The sequence below is a fragment of the Erpetoichthys calabaricus genome, chromosome 3 (assembly GCF_900747795.2).
Source record: "Erpetoichthys calabaricus chromosome 3, fErpCal1.3, whole genome shotgun sequence".
Taxonomy (NCBI): Eukaryota; Metazoa; Chordata; class Cladistia; order Polypteriformes; family Polypteridae; genus Erpetoichthys; species Erpetoichthys calabaricus.
The window spans coordinates 111330735-111351788 of record NC_041396.2 but is presented as its reverse complement, the minus strand read 5'-3'; the positions used below and the strand labels follow the sequence as shown (position 1 = coordinate 111351788).

At 37.4% G+C, this 21054-nt stretch overlaps 1 protein-coding gene across 5 annotated transcripts in view; it reads left to right on the top strand.

The window, feature by feature from the left end:
* The window catches only part of LOC114648307 (serine/threonine-protein kinase MRCK alpha-like), a 571032-nt gene that overhangs the window by 464312 nt on the left and 85666 nt on the right, over window positions 1-21054 (top strand). For all 5 annotated transcript variants that reach the window (XM_028797282.2, XM_051925532.1, XM_028797279.2 and 2 more), the window contains 3 exons: window positions 13976-14081; window positions 15587-15735; window positions 19446-19537. In XM_028797282.2, coding sequence (XP_028653115.1) covers window positions 13976-14081; window positions 15587-15735; window positions 19446-19537 — 347 coding nt within the window. The remainder of the gene's footprint in view (window positions 1-13975; window positions 14082-15586; window positions 15736-19445; window positions 19538-21054) is intronic.

Here is a 21054-nt window from a genome sequence, read left to right as displayed (position 1 = left end):
GATGTTGTCTATATAAAGATCTCTAAGCAATTTAATCCCAAATGTTTTCCACGTATTAAAAACTGCATATGTTTGCAAAGGTTGAAAAAGGTGGTTCTCATGCAGAGGTGCCACAGATAAAAGATTCTCCATCTTAAAATGCTTTCTACATTGGTTCCATATTCTGAGTGAGTGAAGCACAATTGGGTTATTAGTATATTGGCGATAACTTGCATTTATTGGGGCACAAAGCAGGGAATATAGAGAAGTACTGCAGGATTTTATTTCTATTGCGGACCAAGCCTATGTATGTTCATCTATTTGTGTCCAAGTTTTTATAGCTTGTATGTTAGCTGCCCAGTAGTAAAACTTAAAGTTAGGTAGAGCCATGCCACCTTCTGTCTTAGGTCTTTGTAGAGTCGCTCTTTGGATGTTTTAGGTTCCAAATGAATGAGGTTATTGTTGAATCTAATTGCTTAAAGAGTGATTTATTGATGTATATTAGAATGTTTTGAAATAGAAAGAGAAGCTTTGGAAGGATATTCATCTTAACAACGTTAATTCTTCCAGCTAGAGTGAGATGGAGAGTTGACCATCTATGCAAGTCTTGCTTAATTTTTTTCCATACAGACGGCGAAATTTTGTTGATAAAGAGCTTTATGTTTACTTGTGATATTTACCCCTGGGTTTTTAAACTGATCTGCAATAATAAAAGGGAGGGTGTCCAATCTAATATTGTATGCTTGAGAATTCACTGGAAAGAGCACACTTTATTCAAATTAATTCTGAAACCAGAGATATTTTGAAATTCTGTAAGTGCTGTTAAGACTGCAGACACAGTATTTTGTGGGTCTGATATATACAAAACCATATCATCTGCATATACAGTAATCCCTCCTCGATCGCGGGGGTTGCATTCCAGAACCCCCCACGAAAGGTGAAAATCCACGAAGTAGAAACCATATGTTTATATGGTTATTTTTATATTGTCATGCTTGGGTCACAGATTTGCACAGAAACACAGGAGGTTGTAGAGAGACAGGAACTTTATTCAAACACTGCAAACAAACATTTATCTCTTTTTCAAAAGTTTAAACGTGCTCCATGACAAGACAGAGATGATTGTTCCGTCTCACAATTAAAAGAATGCAAACATATCTTCCTCTTCAAAGGAGTGCGCATCAGGAGCATGTCACTTGACTTGGCAGAGAATGTCAGAGCGAGAGAGAGAGAAAAGCAAACAATCAAAAATCACTAGGTGCTGTTTGATCTATTAAGTATGCGAAGCACCGTGCGGGAAGCATGTCGCTTGACAAAGCAGCTGCAAGGAAGGGAGCAATGTGAAGGTAGTCTTTCAGCATTTTTAGATGAGCGTCCGTATTCTCTAGGCCAGTGTGCGAACAGCCCCCCTGCTCACACCCCCTCCGTCAGGAGCAGAGAATGTCAGAGCAAGAGAGAGAGAGAGAGAAAAGCAAACAATCAAAAATCAATAGGTACTCTTTGATCTTTTAAGTATGCAAAGCACCGTGTGGGAAGCATATCGCTTGACAAAGCAGCTACAAGTAAGCCCAGCAAGGAAGGGAGCAATGTGAAGGTAATCTTTCAGCGTTTTTTGAGGAGCGGTCGTATCCTCTAGGGGTGCGAACAGCCCCCGTGCTCACAGGAGTTTTATTTAATACGTAATACGTGCTCTGATTGGGTAGCTTCTCAGCCATCTGCCAATAGCGTCCCTTGTATGAAATCAACTGAGCAAACCAACTGAGGAAGCATGTACCAGAAATTAAAAGACCCATTGTCCACTGAAACCCATGAACCAGTGAAAAATCCACGATATATATTTAAATATGCTTACATATAAAATCCGCGATAGAGTGAAACCTCGAAAGTCGAAGCGCGATATAGCGAGGGATTACTGTAGACAAATTTTCTGTTCTAGTCCTTCTCTGATAATCCCCTTTATCTGATAAGCATTTTGACAGTGAACTGCCAGTGGTTCAATGGCGATTGCAAATAGCATAGGTGACAAGGGGCATCCTTGTCTGGTACCACGTTCTAGTTTAAAGTAGTCTTAGCCAATGTTGTTAATACAAACTGAAGCTTCTGGATTGGTATACAGTAGTTTAATCCATGCACAAATATTCGGGCCAAACCCAAATTTCTGTAATGTAGTGAAAAGGTAGTTCCATTCAATCATATCAAATGCTTTTTCTTCATTCAGCGATAATAATATCTCCGGGGTGTTTGACTTTGCAGGTGAATATATTACATTAAACAGGCGTCGGAGATTGGAAGCTAAGTGTCGGCTTTTAATAAATCCAGTGTGATCTTGTGATATTACCGAAGGCAGTACTTTCTCCATCCTTCTAGCTAGGACTTTGGAAGTATCTTAACATCATTATTCAGAAGTGAAATTGGTCTGTATGATGCACATTGTAATAAGTCCTTGTTTTGTTTAGGAAAGACGGTGATTAATGCTTGGCGAAAAGTTTAAGGTAGAATTTGATTGTCTCTAGCTACTGTAAATGTTGCAAATAAGAGGGGAGCTAGCTGAGTGGAGAATTTCTTATAAATTTGGAAAAGGTAGCCATCAGGGCCTGCTGCTTTCCCGCTCTGAACTGACTTTATAGCATCTAGTAATTCTGATAGCACCAGAGTTTATCCAGTTCCTCTGCAATAAAAGTATCTATTTGTGGTATCTGTACTATATCCAGAAATGCAGTAGATTGTGTGCTGTCTTCTTTGAACACAGTAGAATATAAGGATTTATAATAGTCTCTAAATGTGTGCATTATATTTTTATGGTCAATGATGTTACCTCCGTTCGTGTTGGTGATTGCTGGGATTGTATTACGAACTTCTTGCTTGTGGATTTGTTGAGCTAAGAGGTTATTAGCTTTTTCTCCATGTTCATAGTAATGATGTCTTGATTTAAAAATGAGTTGTTCAGTTTCTTTGGTTTTTAAGAGATTGAGCTCTGAATGCAGAGCCTGTCTTTTCCTATGAAGAGCTTCATTTGGACACCAGGCATGTTCTTGATCTATTCTAGTAATTTCGCTGGTTAGCTCTGATACCTTCTTGGTTTCTAATTTATTTCTGTGGAAAAGATATGAAATAATCTGTCCTCTTAAGAAGGCCTTTAGAGTTTCCCAGAATTCCTGCAGAGACCTCTGAGGATGTATTTGTCTCTAGGAAGAAACTGATGTGTTCTGATATAAATTCTGTACAGTTCTCATCTGCTTATAGAAGTGGGTTAAGACACCATCTGTGAGATGAGTATGTGGGGCATAATGATTTCAGCTCCAAGATCAGAGGGGCATGGTCAGAAATAACAATAGCGTCATACTTGCAAGATTTAATCGCAGGCAAGAAATTATTATCTATAAAGAAATAATCAATTCTTGAGTAGCAGTGATGCACTGGTGAGTAGAATTTGGGTTTAGAAATCCCCAGGGGTCTGATAAGTTGTGGTCAGTTAAAAACTGTGTAATTGTCTTTGCAGTGTTAGATGTCATCCCCCCATGACAGGAGAACTATCTAAGAGTGGATTTAAAACACAATTAAAGTCCCCAGCCATTATAATTTTATGAGTGTTCACATAGGGAATAGATAAACTGTGTAATTGTCTTTGCAGTGTTAGATGTCATCCCCCCATGACAGGAGAACTATCTAAGAGTGGATTTAAAACACAATTAAAGTCCCCAGCCATTATAATTTTATGAGTGTTCACATAGGAGATAGATAGATAGATAGATAGATAGATAGATAGATAGATAGATAGATAGATAGATAGATAGATAGATAGATAGATACATACATACATACATACATACATACATACATACATACATACATACATACATACATACATACTTTATTAATCCCAATGGGAAAATACATTTTGCATGAATTCCTTATCATCGACATTGGGTGCATAAACATTTATCAAAATCACTTTTACAGTTGAATAATTTGCCCATGACAATCCTATATCTCCGTTCAGGATCAGATACTACATCTGATGCTACAACTGAGACTGTTCTATGTATAAGAATTCCTACAGCTCTAGTTTACTTTGTAAAGCTGGAATGGAACATTTAGCCAGTCCAGTCTTTTTGCAGCCAGAGCTGATCTTTGCTTAATAAGTGGGTCTCTTGTAAAAATACTGTTTTCGCGTTTAGACCTGTTAGGTGAAAGAATACTTTCTTTCTCTTTAATTCGTGATTCAGTCCTTTAACATTCCAGCTCACAAAGTTAACTGTCCCATCATGGAAACATTGATTCTGAATTTTTGATGTCATTTTGTAGTCTTAACTGGAAGTGAGACAGTTTTAACCTTAATTTCCAATTTTCCCAGGAGTTATTGCCATGCAGCCTATTGTTACATTGGAAGTTATAATTATAAGGATTAAAAGGATAGAAGTATCTATCTATCTATCTATCTATCTATCTATCTATCTATCTATCTATCTATCTATCTATCTATCTATCTATCTATCTATCTATCTATCTATCTATCTATCTATCTATTAGATATAGTTTGCTCTCTTTCCCCCCCCCCCCCCCCTTATCCCCCCCCCCCCCTCCATTTTGCCTCCCCACGTGAGGCTGGACCCCACTTCACAAAGTCCCAGTCCTCTGACATACCTAGAGACAGAGCACGTCCAAAACAAAACAAGCCCCCCAGCAGCGGCATTTGAGGATTAAAAAGTAGAGATATCTATTGCCGATAAAGTCTAAATACTATAGGCATAAAATATAATCTTCAACAGTCTTGAAATATTAAGACAGTAAATCCAGGGAATGGTGTTAAAAAGTTGTCCTGGATAAGCATAGTAAACCCTAATGCAATAATAACAATAACAATAAACCAAGGGTATGATGTTAAACAGTCTCCTTTAGAATAGTTAAAAACCAAAAAAAAAGAAAAACAAAAGAAAGAACTACTTTAATTTCTTCCACACTTATGTGTGTAATTGTAATTAAAACATAAACAAAAAGTGTCCGAGAAGAAAAAAGGATATATAATTATGGTACCCGTATCACTGCAAGCAGATCAGACGGCAGGTAATATCTTCTTGCCATACCATGACAGGATGTGACTCACTTTCGTATTTCAAAAAAAGCGTCAGGATCAGCTTTCTTAACACCTTTTCTGCGTCCTCCTTGGAGAAGATGATGTGATATTTGTCTTGAATATCCACTTTCAGTTTGGCAGGATACAAGAGGCTGTATCCGATATCGGCTTTCCGTAGCCGCTGTTTAAAGTTGTAAAAAGCTGCACGTTTAGCAGCTATTGAGGGTGAGAAATCAGGGAAAATACAAATGTGGTTATTTTCAAATATAATCTCTTGTTTATGTCTGAGAAGTGCCATTACATTAAGTTTAAATTGTAATCTCTCGAAGCGGACAATTAAAGTCCTAGGCTTAGAGGTATTTGATCCACGTATGCGATAAGCTCCCGCTATCTTGGTATCTGATTTAAAGTCCTCTCCATTTATTTTTGAGAATAGTTCAGCTACGAGTTTCACTGGGTTTGGACTTTCATGATTCTCTGGTAGAACTTCGATTCTAATATTATTCCTTCTGCGTCTATCTTCCAGAGCCGCAAGTCTGCTGCAAGTTTTTTTTATATGCTGTAGTAGAAACTCCTTTGGTTAGCTAATTACAGGATTCCTTGGGATAATAAGAAATAAGAGAAAAAATAAAGCTGCTGCAAAGGAGCTCCACTTCAGATGTCCATCTCCCATAACGGACGAGACCAATTCTTCCTTCTTTATACCAGTCTGACAAACACCGTTGATACATTGTCTCATTTATATGTTCCTTGTTAAGCTATTTTATGTACAGACATCCAGGTAGGTATCTTTTAAGTCCAATAGTAATCTATGGATAAGTTTTCACTGGGTGAGGCCAAATTAATGGAGTGCATTTCTTAAATATAGTGCATTCATGCATAGGTGTTACAACAAATTATGTTTCAAACAACATGAAAAAAGGGTACATGCTTGACTTTTTTTTAGAGGATAATAAAGCACCAGAACAGTAAATATTTCTATTTATTACTAGAGTCCCTGAAGCCAACGAAAATATTCGTAATGCCAGGCCACCTTAAATTCCCTCGCACCTCATCATCAGCGTCTTTGTTTCGCAAATATGTCAATCAGCACAAGCAGCAAGCCCAACTATCAATCAATACAAAGTAGACACGTCTGCCTGGCTGGTGCAGAGGTAAAGACTGCTGCCTCATAACCAAGACATTGCAGGTTCGATCCTGTGTCTTCTTCGCATTTAATGTTTAATGTGTAGTGAGCTGCTATTATTGTTTACTATTACAGTATATAATAAAAACATGTATTTGATTTGAGTCTGTAAAATTTGTGTCATTCTCAAAACTTTTGCCACGACTGTATAATCTCAATGCACACTTAAAAAGGAGAAAAACAATAAGTGATTTATCTTGGCAGTTTATAGATTATAGATTATATTTGGTGTTCTCTTGCAAAATGCTCATTTTAGTCCATAGCCAATAAAGGCACATATAGCTAAAACTGGTTAAAAGCAAACACATTTTTAATTAAATGTTTTATTTTGTTGTGCTTTATACTCAGCAAAAATTATTAACAGTTGTATTTGAAGGTGTGATGTTACAGCATTGTAGCAACATCAGAGGACCTGGTTCAAGATCATGTTCCTTCTAGTGCTGTAAAGTGTCTCTAACACACAAGGGTCCAAGCTACCCTGATGTAGTGGATTAACTCATTTAATAAGAGATTTTTGAAAAGTGAGTGTGATTGTTTTAAAAGGGGCTGCTGATTTTAACAAACCATCTGTAATGACCTGCATTAACACCGTCCCTGCATAATCAAGTATTTGTAAAAACTTGAAAATATCTGCAAAATGACTTCTGCTCAGGTTATATTTTAAATGGAAACTGCAATGTCCAAACTCAGGAAATAGTAGCCTGGGAAGCATTTTATTTATAAATAGAGAAATGCTTTGAAACAAATGTTTGATTGGATGTTTTCTTTTTGTTAGTTGTTGTGTTTAACTTAAATAAAGTTGTTCTAAAACTAAAGATTTGAGTTATGTTGATTTTGATCAACATACTTCCATTGGTCTTTTCGTATTCTAGAAATGCCACAAACCCTTGAATAATGTAAAAAATATTCATTTAAATTAAGTCATTTTGAAAAATTGATCAGAGGGTAGGAAATCAGTACAGTGGAACCTTGGTTTGCAAGCATAATTTGTTCTGGAAACGTGCTCGCAGTCCAAAGCACTCGTATATCAAAGTGAATTTCCCCATAAGAAATAATGGAAACTCAGATGATTCGTTCCACAATTCAAAAATATTCGTATAAAAATGATTAATACAAAATATAAAGTAAAAATACATAAAACAAATTAACCTGCACTTTACCTTTGAAAAGAATCATGGCTGGAGTGAGTGAATTTCTAAACTCTTGTGGAATTCCACCCAACGGGACGACAAGCAGAAGAGCGTCCCAAAGCAATCGCAGTCTCCCAGGGCTGTAGCAGTTCCCTGTAAAAGCGAATCCAAAAAGATCACGGTGTGAGACTTGCCTGGACACCATCAGACAGACACTGCATCTTTATACAAAACACGTTTATTCTCTTTATACACACAACTGTCCCGCACAACACACTGTGCTCCTTGCCCCTATCACCTTTCTCCTGGGCCTTTCTCTCACTGTTCATGGGCAGCCTTTTCCTCTCTCCACGGGAGCTTCGTCCTGTTCCCACTCCCGACTCCAGCTCACTGATTGGAGGCAGGCGGCCCCTTTTATTCTTACCCAGATGAGCTCCAGGTGCTCTGCCTGACGACACTTCCTGGTGTGGCGGAAGTGTCAGGAGAGCACCCGGAAGCACTCCAGGTGACTCTGGAAGGACCATTGTCCATGGGTGTGGCGGAAGTAAATGTGTCCCAGGCTCCATGAGGCTCGGGGCACCCCCTGGCGGTGGGCACGGGCCCCAGCGGGCTTGAGCCTCTCTGCACCCCTTCCGTTGCCCTCTTCCAATCCAGGGCGGTTGCCCTCTCGTGGCCCGGAGGACAAATACGCCACCTCTCGGTCCTACCAGGCGTCCCAGCCTGGTCTGTCCCCCAGCCTCCTGCAACACTGGACATGCTGTAAGCGCCTGCCGTCGATGGGTGATACAAGGAACATTATAAATGTGCAGGGCACAGTACTACTTGGCCACGGCCCTGCCTGACTGCTGTGTCTGTGTATAGGAGAGTGGCAGATCCTGCTACAATAAATAACCGCGCTGTTGCTGTTTCAAGCTGGTGTTGCTAAAGTACTGAGACTCAGCTTCGTGTTTTGGGGTGCAAGACGGGGACTGCGCACGCACGCAGACACAGTCACAATGCTGTATGTAGTAAACAGTATACGCTTGTACGGATGTTGACTATATGAGTGAGGCATGCCGACTGAGATGGAGAATAGGAGATGATTGCCCACAATCCCACAGCGAGAGAGAGAAGAACCATCAGCTCAGTTGTGATCACGCTCAGCAGACAAATCGTATACATAGTACTCGTATTGCAAAACCTCGCTTGTTTATCAAGTCAAAATTTATTAAAAATTTTACCTCGTCTTGCAAAACATTCGTAAACCAAATTACTCCCAAACCGAGGTTACACTGTATTTGAAATAAGTGCATCTGGAAAGTATTCACAGCGCATCACTTTTTCCATATTTTTCCAAAATGGATTAAATTCATTTTTTTCCTCAGAATTCTACACACAACACCCCATAATGACAATGTGAAAAAAGTTTACTTGAGGTTTTTGCAAATTTATTAAAAATAAAAAAACTGAGAAATCACATGTACGTAAGTATTCACAGCCTTTGGCTCAATACTTTGTCGATGCACCTTTGGCAGAAATTACAGCCTCAAGTCTTTTTGAATATGATGCCACAAGCTTGGCACACCTATCCTTTGCCAGTTTTGCTCATTCCTCTTTGCAGCACCTCTCAAGCTCCATCAGGTTGGATGTGAAGCGTTGGTGCACAGCCATTTTAAGATCTCTCCAGAGATGTTCAATTGGATTCAAGTCTGGGCTCTGGCTGGGCCACTCAAGGACATTCACAGAGTTGTCCTGAAGCCACTCCTTTGATATCTTGGCTGTGTGCTTAGGGTCGTTGTCCTGCTGAAAGATGAACCGTCGCCCCAGTCTGAGGTCAAGAGTGCTCTAGAGCAGGTTTTCATCCAGGATGTCTCTGTACATTGCTGCAGTCATCTTTCCCTTTATCCTGACTAGTCTACCAGTCCCTGCCGCTGAAAAACATCCCCACAGCATGATGCTGCCACCACCATGCTTCACTGTAGGGATGGTATTGGCCTGGTGATGAGCGATGCCTGGTTTCCTCCAAACGCGACACCTGGCATTCACACCAAAGAGTTCAATCTTTGTCTCATCAGACCAGAGAATTTTCTTTCTCATGGTCTGAGAGTCCTTCAGGTGCCTTTTGGCAAACTCCAGGCGGGCTGCCATGTGCCTTTTACTAAGGAGTGGCTTCTGTCTGGCCACTCTACCATACAGGCCTGATTGGTGGATTGCTGCAGAGATGGTTGTCCTTCTGGAAGGTTCTCCTCTCTCCACAGAGGACCTCTGGAGCTCTGACAGAGTGACCATCGGGTTCTTGGTCACCTTCCTGACTAAGGCCCTTCTCCCCCGATCTCTCAGTTTAGATGGCCAACAGCTCCAGGAAGAGTCCTGGTGGTTTCGAACTTCTTCCACTTACGGATGATGGAGGCCACTGTGCTCATTGGGACCTTTAAAGCAGCAGAAATTTTTCTGTAACCTTCCCCAGATTTGAGACTCGAGGCAATCCTGTCTCGGAGGGCTACAGACAATTCCTTTGACTTCATGCTTGGTTTGTGCTCTGACATGAACTGTCAACTGCGGGACCTTATATAGACAGGTGTGTGTCTTTCCAAATCATGTCCAATCAACTGAATTTACCACAGGTGGACTCCAGTTAAGCTGCAGAAATATCTCAAGGATGATCAGGGGAAACAGGATGCACCTGAGCTCAATTTTTAGCTTCATGACAAAGGCTGTGAATACTTATGTACATGTGCTTTCTCAATTTTTTTAATTTTAATAAATTTGCAAAAATCTCAAGTAAACTTTTTTCACGTTGTCATTATGGGGTGTTATGTGTAGAATTCTGAGGAAAAAAATGAATTTAATCAATTTTGGAATAAGGCTGTAACATAACAAAATGTGGAAAAAGTGATACGCTGTGAATACTTCCTGGATGCACTGTATGTGAGTTATCAGTAAAATATTAGCTTTCCACAGTCTTATGTTAAACTGCAATTTAGATTGTGGCAAAACTGATTGTTTTAATCTTCAATTAGATACTCAAGCTTAGTGTTAGTCCAGTAACTCCAATAATTTATTTGAGATCTACCAATCTGGCTTTAGGCGTTATCATAGTGTTGAAACGGCACTCCTGAAAGTGTTCAACGACATCTCTCTTATTACTGACTCAGGTGATGCGGCAGTCCTTGTCCTCCTTGACCTGTCCGCTGCCTTTGACACCATTGACCATGAGATATTGCTGTTGCGGCTTGAACATCTTGTTGGGCTTAAAGGGGCTGCTCTTAACTGGTTCAGGTCATATTTAACTGGTAGACATTTTTCAGTGACTTTTAATTCCTCTTCTTCATCTACTGCTCCTCTTAAATATGGTGTTCCTCAGGGACCCATTTTGGGTCCTATTTTATTCTCCATATACCTTCACCCTATTGGAGCGATTTTTAGGAAATTTAACATTTCTTTTCACTGCTATGCTGATGATACTCAGGTTTATATTCCTGTCTTCAACTCTACAACAAATCAACTCCACAACTGTCTGTCTGAACTAAGATCCTGGATGGCTAATAATTTTCTTGATCTAAATCAAAATAAAACGGAGGTACTTACAGTGGGTCCATCAGCTAAAGCCCAAATTGGTCTTGGACTTCTCGGCTCTTTCTCTGTCTTTTCCAAACCTCAAGTCCGCAATCTTGGTGTTATCTTTGATAGTAACCTCTCTTTTGAGAAACAAGTAAATTCTGTAGTCAAGAGTTGCTTTTTCCAACTTCTTCTATTAGGTAAGATAAAGCCTTTTTTTATCTTCTAGGGATCTTGAGATAGCTACTCATGCGTTTATTTTTTCTCGCCTCGATTACTGCAACTCGCTGTATTCTGGTATTAACAAATCCCTGATACACAGGTTACAGTTGGTCCAAAATGCTGCCGCTTGCTTTATGGTTGGGGCAAGAACATATGACTCTGTTTCTCCTATTTTAGCTTCTTTACACTGGCTGCCTGTCAGTTTTCGAATTGATTTTAAAATCTTGCTGCTAGTTTTTAAATCTTTACATGGGCTTGCTCCTGCCTATTTATCTGAAGTGTGTGTTTTACATCAGCCATCTAGAGTGCTTAGATCTTCTGGTCAGCTGTCTCTGGTTGTCCCTCGTACCAAGTGTAAAACCAAGGGGGACAGGGCTTTTGCAGCTGCTGCGCCTCGCCTGTGGAACTCTTTACCTCATCATATAAAGGAGTCGTCTACAATTGAACTGTTTAAAACAAAATTAAAGACTCATTTCTATTTTATTTATCTATGTATTTTATTTTATATTCATATATTTTATTTTTATTTATGTTTTATGTTAATTGTTTTGTTTTTCTTTTATTCTTTTATTGTAAAGCACTTTGGCCACAGCATTACTATGTTGTTTTAAATGTGCTATATAAATAAATTGACATTGACATTAACATTGCTGTTTGCCTTTTAGTCTATTTAACCTCAGTATAGATGACAAACTGGGAGACTACTCTGCTATTGTTTGTTTCAAGAATAAAATCTAAATATTGTTCACTATCTTGAACAGTCATCCAAATTGTTTAGTATTCATATTTAAGCTATATTTCAAGTGATGAAGCTATCATTAGCAAAATATTTTATGTTCATAAAATGTATATGTTTAAATTTAAATGTACAGCAGGCATTAACACCTAAATTAAACTGTAAATGTAGTTCTGAAATTATTCTCTATGTCAGTGACTGTCTCTACTCAGTCTACTGCTATCTATATTCCTCCGCGTTTAGTTTAAGTTAATATCACTTCTATTATTATCATCTTATTACTTTTAATCATATGAATTAGTTCTAGAACAATTCTGAATTCTGGATGTGTTGATTCTTAAGTGCATTAATCCTCCTGCCTATTATGTGTATTTTACTAAAGCTTTAGAAGGCACAGGCATAGCTAATCACTAACAACAGTGTAAATGGGCAGGCCATAGTCAGTTTACATCGTACTGTACTTTGTCTTTGATTTCTTCTGTTCTTCACGCCAGTAGAGAAGACCTGATTGTATTCTGTGCCATATACTTGGCTATATTTCTGCACTGCATTTAAATATGGTAATCCTTAGGGTGGAAGAAAAACCTGTGGTTAAATACAGTTTGGTACAGGGCCATTTAATTGGATTCATGCTGGGCAGGAAGAGAGGTGAATTCTTAACTAATATTTACAAAGCCGCAAGCTAAAACACTTATTGTTTTTTGTTCTGGGTAGAAAGGAAATTCTTTTTGCAGGAGATTATATCCCTGGCCATAGGCTTGTACATTGAATTTATTTCCCAGGAAAAGGGTGTTATTCTGTGAGTGGTGTTCTCAAGGCACTCAGATAATATTATTTAGCAGGAGCACTCCCTAAAATATTTAATGAAATGGTTTCTAACTAATATATATTACAGTGTAAGAGGACCACTGTTGTGCCCAGTGACATGATTATAATCTTGAAAATGCATATGCTTTCTTGTGGAAGCCCCTTTGAATCTTGGAATGTGTTTAATTGGGCTTGTTGTACTCACTGATCATTCTGGTATTAAGTCATTACTCTTGTTTATCTTGTATTGAGCATTGCTGGTGGCATAGTGGATAGTGCTGTTGGCTTAAAGTTCCTGGGTTCAAATCACAACTTGTACAATGTTTGTGTGAATTCTCTATGTCTATGCTTTGTTTTTTTTCACCAAGGACCGTAATTCTACTGTAAACTAAATTTGTGTGTTAATTTTTTTTTGTGCAAGTGTAAATTGGCTCAGTGTAAGTGTGTGTGTTTAAGTGAGACTACCTATACATTTTAAATTATGTTTTTGTTCCTGCAAGCTCAGTAGTGTCTTCTATGCTCACTTATTCACATGAAGTGTGAAGGTAGTTTCCCATAAAGAGGCTCAGTTTGAGTTATAGCTATCTAATAACGGCATGAAAAAAAATGCCTAATTGTACTGTGTACGTTTTGTTTGTGTTCTTTTCTTTTTTTCTAATCATTAGGACCAGTATTTGTTGAGCTTCTATGTATTTACTGTTGCTGCTCAGACTTCACTGCTTTAAATCGTGGACCTTTTTACTGTATGCAAGATGTATTATGTAGTTTGCAGATTGTTTATGAGAGTATAAAAGTTTTAGTTCAATTTTGTAAATTTAACATAAAAAGATCAGTGTAGGGATATAGGGATACAACAATGTTGCCTTATCGGCTGTCTTTTTAAAACAGAATTCAGTGTCAATCAGTCTTGATAGAATAAAATACTATTTTTTTCTCTATCATCAAGGCCAGTTTTATAAGAATAAGAAGGCAAAAAATGTTTAGGCGTTACTTATTTGGTAATGTTCTCTTTATTATCAGTACTGCTGTATTTTAGGACAAATACCAGGAATGTAGGTGATTTTAAAGGATTTAGAAACCTTTTTTTAATTACTGTAAATATAGTAGCCAGGGAGCATAATAAAGAGAAGGGTTATTCACTTTTCCTCTAATTCCTGATTATGTACTCCCACTAAAAATTAGTTTGCGTGATGATTAGCTTTTTCCAAGTGTAACTTTTAGTTTTGTTCAGTGTAATTTTTTTTGGCTAGTATTATATGATGTTTAAACCTTATTTACAATACTCATGTCTTGTGTTTCTGCAGGGTAAGTGATGAAAAGGATGCCCGTGGTTACTTACAAGCTCTGGCCACAAAAATGACTGAGGAACTGGAGGGTTTGAGGAATTCAAGTCTTGGTGCCAGGGCTACGGTAAGCACTCTTACAGTTGTAAATTCAAATAGATAGTGTACTATTTGGTTAGCACAGTGATTAGTGATGCTGCTTCACAAATCCAGTGCCCTGTGTTTGAATCTTGTGCCTAGTTGTTGTTTGGATGGAGTTTACACATTCTTCACTTGTCTGCGTGGATATTCATCATATGGCTCCCAAAGGCATGCATCATATGGCCCAATGTGTGAATGTGGACCTAGTGATGGATTGGAGCCATGTTCAGATTTGTTTCCTTCACGGTGCCTGTTGCCTCCACAATCCTGCATTGCTTTAGTGGGTTTGGGAATGCCTTATTATTGTACATATACAGTTACTGTATACCCAAAGAAGCTTATTGACTATACTCTGTAAAGAAGCGCATTTAAACTCCCCTGGATTATATGAATGTGTAGTGTATCCTAATGATCCTAATGTGTTTTTCTTTGTTTAACAGTCTGAGGCGCCAGTTTTGGGTTGAAACTGGGGTTTAACTGTCTTATAAATAAGAAAGGGTTTTAGTTTATGTGTATTATGGTACACATGGCTTAAATGATGTAGAAATACTATATAATTTTGCAGGTGTTTTGTGGAGGTTCCTTTTTTCTTTTGAAATATTACCAAATATAAAGTTGTTTTCAATCTTCTGAGATCAAAATAAGAGAAAACTTTATGATTATCACAATGGGCGTGCACCTTTAGATTAAGTAAAATGTCTCTCTATTGTCCTATTTGAAAAACAAATACATTTAATAGTAATTTTTTAACAAAATATGACACATTTGTGTTATAAACTCGTGTAGCAGCCATCACAATATCTTTCCTGATATTTGTTCTGCAGTTACCCTGTAGCCATAGTGAGACCAATTTGTAGCATTTTGAGCTATATCATTTGTATGAAAACATGCTATATAAATGAAAGTTGTTGTTGTTGTTGTTGTTGCTCACCAGACCCAAATAACCATTCATTTGCAATTGTAGGCCGAGAAGGGACAGAATTAGCTGCCTGTAAATCTTGATTTGAGTGGGCAAATCAGCTCCCTCCTTGACACAGCTTTTCTTCATCCCCCTACCCCTTTTATTGCATTATGTTCTGCTGCTCAGTAATAATTATGTATGGACACACACTCTAGTGCAAAAATCGTTCTCTTCTTGTTGCCTTATACAGTAGTTCTAGAAAGAATTTTAGATTTTTTTTTTTTGCATAGAATTGACCTAAAATCTATTTGTGTCTTCCTCCAGAGCTACCCATTACATTAAAATAACTGGACATGTTAACATAAAAGTACTGGAGAAGACCAGTTATTTGGTTGATTGATTTTTCCTTATGTCAGTATTTGCCATAAAACTTACTGTTGATTCAGGCTCCACTGAATGAAAGCTTTCTTTCCTACTTGACTCATACTCACTTAGCATTTTCTATTAAACTAATGACTTTTGAATACTGCAATATTCACAAAGAAACAGGGGTTTCTTGCACATATCCAATCGTACCTATTTATTTTTAGGACATGCCTTGGAAGATGCGTCGCTTTGCAAAGCTGGATATGTCTGCAAGGCTGGAACTGCAGTCGGCCCTAGATGCAGAGATCCGGGCAAAGCAAGGTATTCAGGATGAATTAAACAAGGTTAAAGCTTCAAATATTTCCACAGAATGGTAAGAATGACAGTTATCAAGTACTTAATAAGAAAGGTTTATAAAATGTAATTTATTTTCATTTTTCCTAAAGTTAGATAAAAATTAATTGGATCATTATTTGATTTTCAGTTTGTCTGCATTTTGTAAATTACTGCATTTGTATTTTCCTGTCTGCATTGTTTCACTCTACTTGAGAGAGTTTCCATTGCTCTGTAAGTAGTTATATAGATATATTTATTGCTGAGAATGTCAGATGGTGTTCCTGTAATCAGCAGGCCAAACATGGAAACCATTAATGTTTTAGTATCTCAAATAGCAATAATGAGTCCATGATCATGCTGTATGCTTTAAATCATTTGTTGACTAATGTTTCCTGAGCATTGGAACTTTCTTATACAGGAAGTTCGCACTGCTGCCAGGAAGGAAATGCGTTTGCATAGGATGAATATTATCCCATGAAGTTGATGTGGATTTATTGACATTTACCTTTCCCTCTAAGTTAATCATTGTGGCTAAGCCATGACAAGAATAATTCACCTCACATGCTAACAGGGCTACCACGACCCTTCACTGATTAGAAACGAGCATTGAGGCATGTACAGTACATTTTTCTTGGTGTATGCATATGTAGTCAACTGTTGAGAATCCCGTACTGTAGAGGATAATTCATCAGACCAGATGATTCTTTTGCTGCCCACTAGACCAATGCATGTGTTTTTATACCTCTTTACCACAAAATGTTCTTGGCACCTTGTCTTGATTGAACAATTTGTCTTGCCTTTGATTTATTTTGGTAATGTTGTGATCCATATTTGCTTGTCTATTTTCTCCTTGCTTCCCGAATCAGTGCATGAAGATAAGTGTTAAGGAGTTTGCGCTTCTGCCCACACTTGGGCTTCCTGGCCACCAACAATTTAGTCACTGTTTCTTGTGATACATCAGAATATGGAGCAGATGTTGTCACTAAGGTTCTAGCAAAATGCCCTCTCTCAGAGTTCCTGAAATTTGTTCTTTGAGTCATAAAGAATATTAATACTTTAAGCTTGATGGGGTGTGATTTATTTCAATGGCCACACCTGTATAGAAGCGTCAGCCTTCAATAAAATTTGTATTCTGGATTACCTTGAGGGTTTCCTGTATTTTCTCAGTTCACCTGTATATATTTATAATTGTTTATATTCGGATTTAATACCTGAACAGATGCATGCTCTACCCACACTTGTCAGTAGTGCCTCTGGATTTGAATTATCATAGTATCATGTTTTGCTTTGAATGGTGCTGTTGTTTACTTCAATTAAGTGTATAATTAGTATAGATTAATTGTACGATTTTTGCACATGGTCTCAGAATTGATTGCCTACTCTCAGTACACAACCAGTAGTCCTCAATGTAATAATTGTATATGTTGGTGTTTATTAAGGAGCGTGCACTTTATAATAAAGATTTATTGATTGATTGTGTAGAAATGTAGCAAATAATGATTGACCATAATTACTCTGCAATAATTGAATTTTGTTTGCATACAAATAAGGGAAGACAAATAAATACTTTTAGCATTATTTTTAAAAACACTAAATCAGCACGATTTTGAAAACTATGATCACATTCTTGCCTTATTAGATATAAATTAATAATTTAATAAGATAATATTTGACAACTTGTTTTAATTTAATAGTATATTTTATACATCAGACCTTTGTCATATTGCAAATCTTTTTACAGAAGGCATATTGTCAGTTATTGTGCGGAAAACATTGTTTTTTTCTTCTGTCATTCCTATGTATTAAAAATGCACCACTAATAAGTAGGTGCAAACATTATAGCCATAGAATACATTGAGCCGGAAGAATATTGCATATACCATTCAATTCATAACTATGAAATTTATAGCATAATACATGTATTTGTTTCAAATTGAGTAAAAATTCTTAATCTTTTATTCCTTTGTTGTTGTTAAACACCTTTTTTCTGCACCAAAATACTGATTCAGCAGCATTTTACTAATAGTAAAATAGAGGAAGAATTGGTAGTTTCTTTCTTTCTTTCTTTCTTTCTTTCTTTCTTTCTTTCTTTCTTTCTTTCTTTCTTTCTTTCTTTCTTTCTTTGAATATGTAGTTGCTCATGTGGTCAGTGCATACTTCTTCACTGGGCTGCAGCTTACCTCTTTCTAGCTTGGGAAGTAATACAATGTGGTAAAGTAAATAATCACCTGGCACACTAAGGTGCACAAAGGGAGAGGAAATAAAGCTGCTGAGTGCAAGTGTTTCATTCTGCATGCAACTTGACATTAAATTATTTATTTATTATGTGGCTGTACTTTCCAGTGACTAACACAACATTTTTTGAAGGCACACAGTGTGCTGAAAAAGAATTAGGAACTTTAGACAAAGCATTTTAAGGTTGCTGTCCACTTGTAGGATGTCTTCAACGCGTTCTGCTTTTGAGGTATCATTTGGGCTGCTCTTAGTGTATAATCAGGAGAGTTTGTGTGCTTTGGTAAATTTGGATGTAACGAAATTACTACCCAAATTAGTATCATAGTTCAAAAATATACTAGGGCCAGTATTAAAGCACAAATATTTTGTAAAAATTGTGTAAGTTACTGTTTAATGAATTGAAAGCATTGTTGTAGATATTTGTGTTTTAATTAGTTTTTCTTACTTCACCTTTTGAAGTTTCAGAAAATAAACAGAATGCTCCCTCATAAACTAATGCATAAAAGAAATGTGCAAATGAAACCATAATTAATATACTGGTGTAACTACTTAGAAAATTAGTGTCATGTTTCAGCCAGCATTTTTCCCCTAGCTGGGGTTCACAGTTATGTTTCTTGTTTGTATTGTCTAACTTTGTCATTTATTTGTATTAATGTTTCTTTTATTTATTGTGTACATTTTTCTTTGTGTTTATGTGTAAATGGGTTAGGCCGAGGTGTCACCCGCTGCACTCTGGTCCTAAGCTAGGTAGTTAGTGCGTTGCCGCACCTACCACATCACGATCAGCGCGTGCTCCCAATCTCTACCTCCTAGGTTATGTCCCATGTGTTTTGTGGGTGGTTCCTGAAGGGGCAGGGCCACCTGCCAAACACCATCAGGAACGGTCCTCCACTCCAGGGGAGGGCCTTCCATAGTTCCTGGCAGTTCATTTTGAATGCGCTAGGAAGTGGAGACTTTCTTGTGAGTATCTGTGCCTTTTGTTATTGCCTTACAATTTTCAGGATTTTTTGAACGTCTGCTATGCTTCTGACTACGCTTCTGGATTTTGTTTTGGGACTGTTTTTTTTGATTTTTGTAACCTTTGCTCTGTTTTTGACCACGCCTCCTGATTTTGTATTGGGATTTTGTTTACTGTGATTGCCTTGCCTTTTCAGGCAACTCTTTTGAGTTCTTTGGAGTTTCTTATATTACAGAGCTTTTGATTAAATAAACCTTTTTATTTTTTTAAGATTTTTATTGTATCTAGTCGGGGTTTGATGGTGTTCCCTCCTTACAGGGCAATAGTGAATGTGCTTGGAGCTTTTATGCTTTTGGGACTCCCCAGTCACGACAGTTAGAGTTTAACACCATATTAATGTGAGAGTGAATACCTTCTTAGATTGTTACCTGTGATATGAGTTTAATGAATAGAACTCTTACTGTAATTGAAGCTGATGATACCTGAAATAGGAATTATTTACTGTATGAAATCAAGATTGCTTTTTACATTTATGTTATTTCTTACTTTTACAGTAAGCTGCAGGAGTCAGAGAAGAAGAACCGGGACCTCTTGGCAGAAATAGAAAAACTAAAAAAAGAGGCTGAGGACCTTCGAATGGAAAAAGGTATGGTAAAAATTGCAATCTTGTATGCCATTGCTTTAAAACTGTGTTCAACATGGCGTGAAACATAACACACAATATTTTGAAACCCTCCTATTCTGGAAGAATTGGACAAAGGGCAGGAAACAAGCCTTCACTGGGTACCCATCCTTTGCAGTGTCATTTCATGTACATATACTCACACTCAACTTGAAGTGAATTTAAAATCACCAGTTAAACTAACACACATGTCTTTAAGATGCAAGATTAAACCTGGAGTACTAAAGCAAAAGTCCATGTAAACAGAGAAAGAATATACAAAATTTTACATAGGAAATTGGAGCTGTGAAGCTGCATCACTTGGAAAGAAGCAATGCAACATCTAACTTTAATTTTTACTTTATGTGCATTAAAGTGTCCTGAAATAAATTTACTGAAAAAATGTAAAATGTAATTTAAAATAATGGGATAACAAAAGTAAATCGTTAGCGTATTCCTGTCAAAAGTTATGTTGTGGGTTTAAGATCCAAGTTATTAAACATGTATTGTCTTAGGAAATTGTTTGCTAAGTTAATTTTCCATTTTGGGAAGAGTTTCTATCTACCTGTGTCAATATATCTTTTTCCGTATGCTCTAGTTTCCTCTCAAAGTCCAAAAACGATCAGGTTAGGTGGATTACTGACGCTAAAATGGCTCCTGATATGTTTGTGTGTGTGTGTTCACTCAGTGATGGGCTAGCACCTTACCCATGGATTGTTCCTGACTTGTGCCTGATGCTTGCTAAGATAAGCTCCAGCATCACCATGACCCTGCTCTGGGTAAGCGGGTTTGGAAATTGAGTGGATGGATGGAAGTGTTTCCATATAAAATAGCTGAGAGGATAGCATGTCACAATTCAAGAATGAAGGTCTTATCAAAGATACAAAAGTATTAGAAAGCTAACTCGTGAATGAGACATTTTCAGGGGGTTTTCCTCCTGAATAAGCTTTGGCCTATCCTTGTTTCAGTGTCAATTTCTTGCTCTGAGACTGCTAATAAAAATATGTAACATAAGCCTGTGTCTTTTTGCTAGTTTGCTATATAGTACTAATTTTTAATTCCATGAGTTTAGTCCTCCACCATACATGCTTTTTTATTTTCTGCTCATTTGTTGTGAAAAATCTCTGTATCCTGGGAGCCCTTATTAGTTTGTCCTGTCACCACAAAGTACAAAATGTGTTTTTCATCTTGCAAAGAGCTCTGTTCTTTATTTGGTCTGTGCTGACATGAGGCAACATGACACCCACAATTTGAAATACTGTTACAAAGGGAACAGACACTTAATGAATATCAGTCTTCATTTAAAAACATATGTGGTAACATTTGAAAAATATGGCGTACAGTACACCTATTTAAAATATAACTAAATGTTAATGTATTCAGTTTCAGATGAGAAAAATGAAGAGCTATCTCCTTATGTTTCATAATGTGCTTTTCAAATATCAGGGCAAAAGAACACACATTTTTGTATGTTAAAGCACCAAGGAGGAGGAGAGCCTATC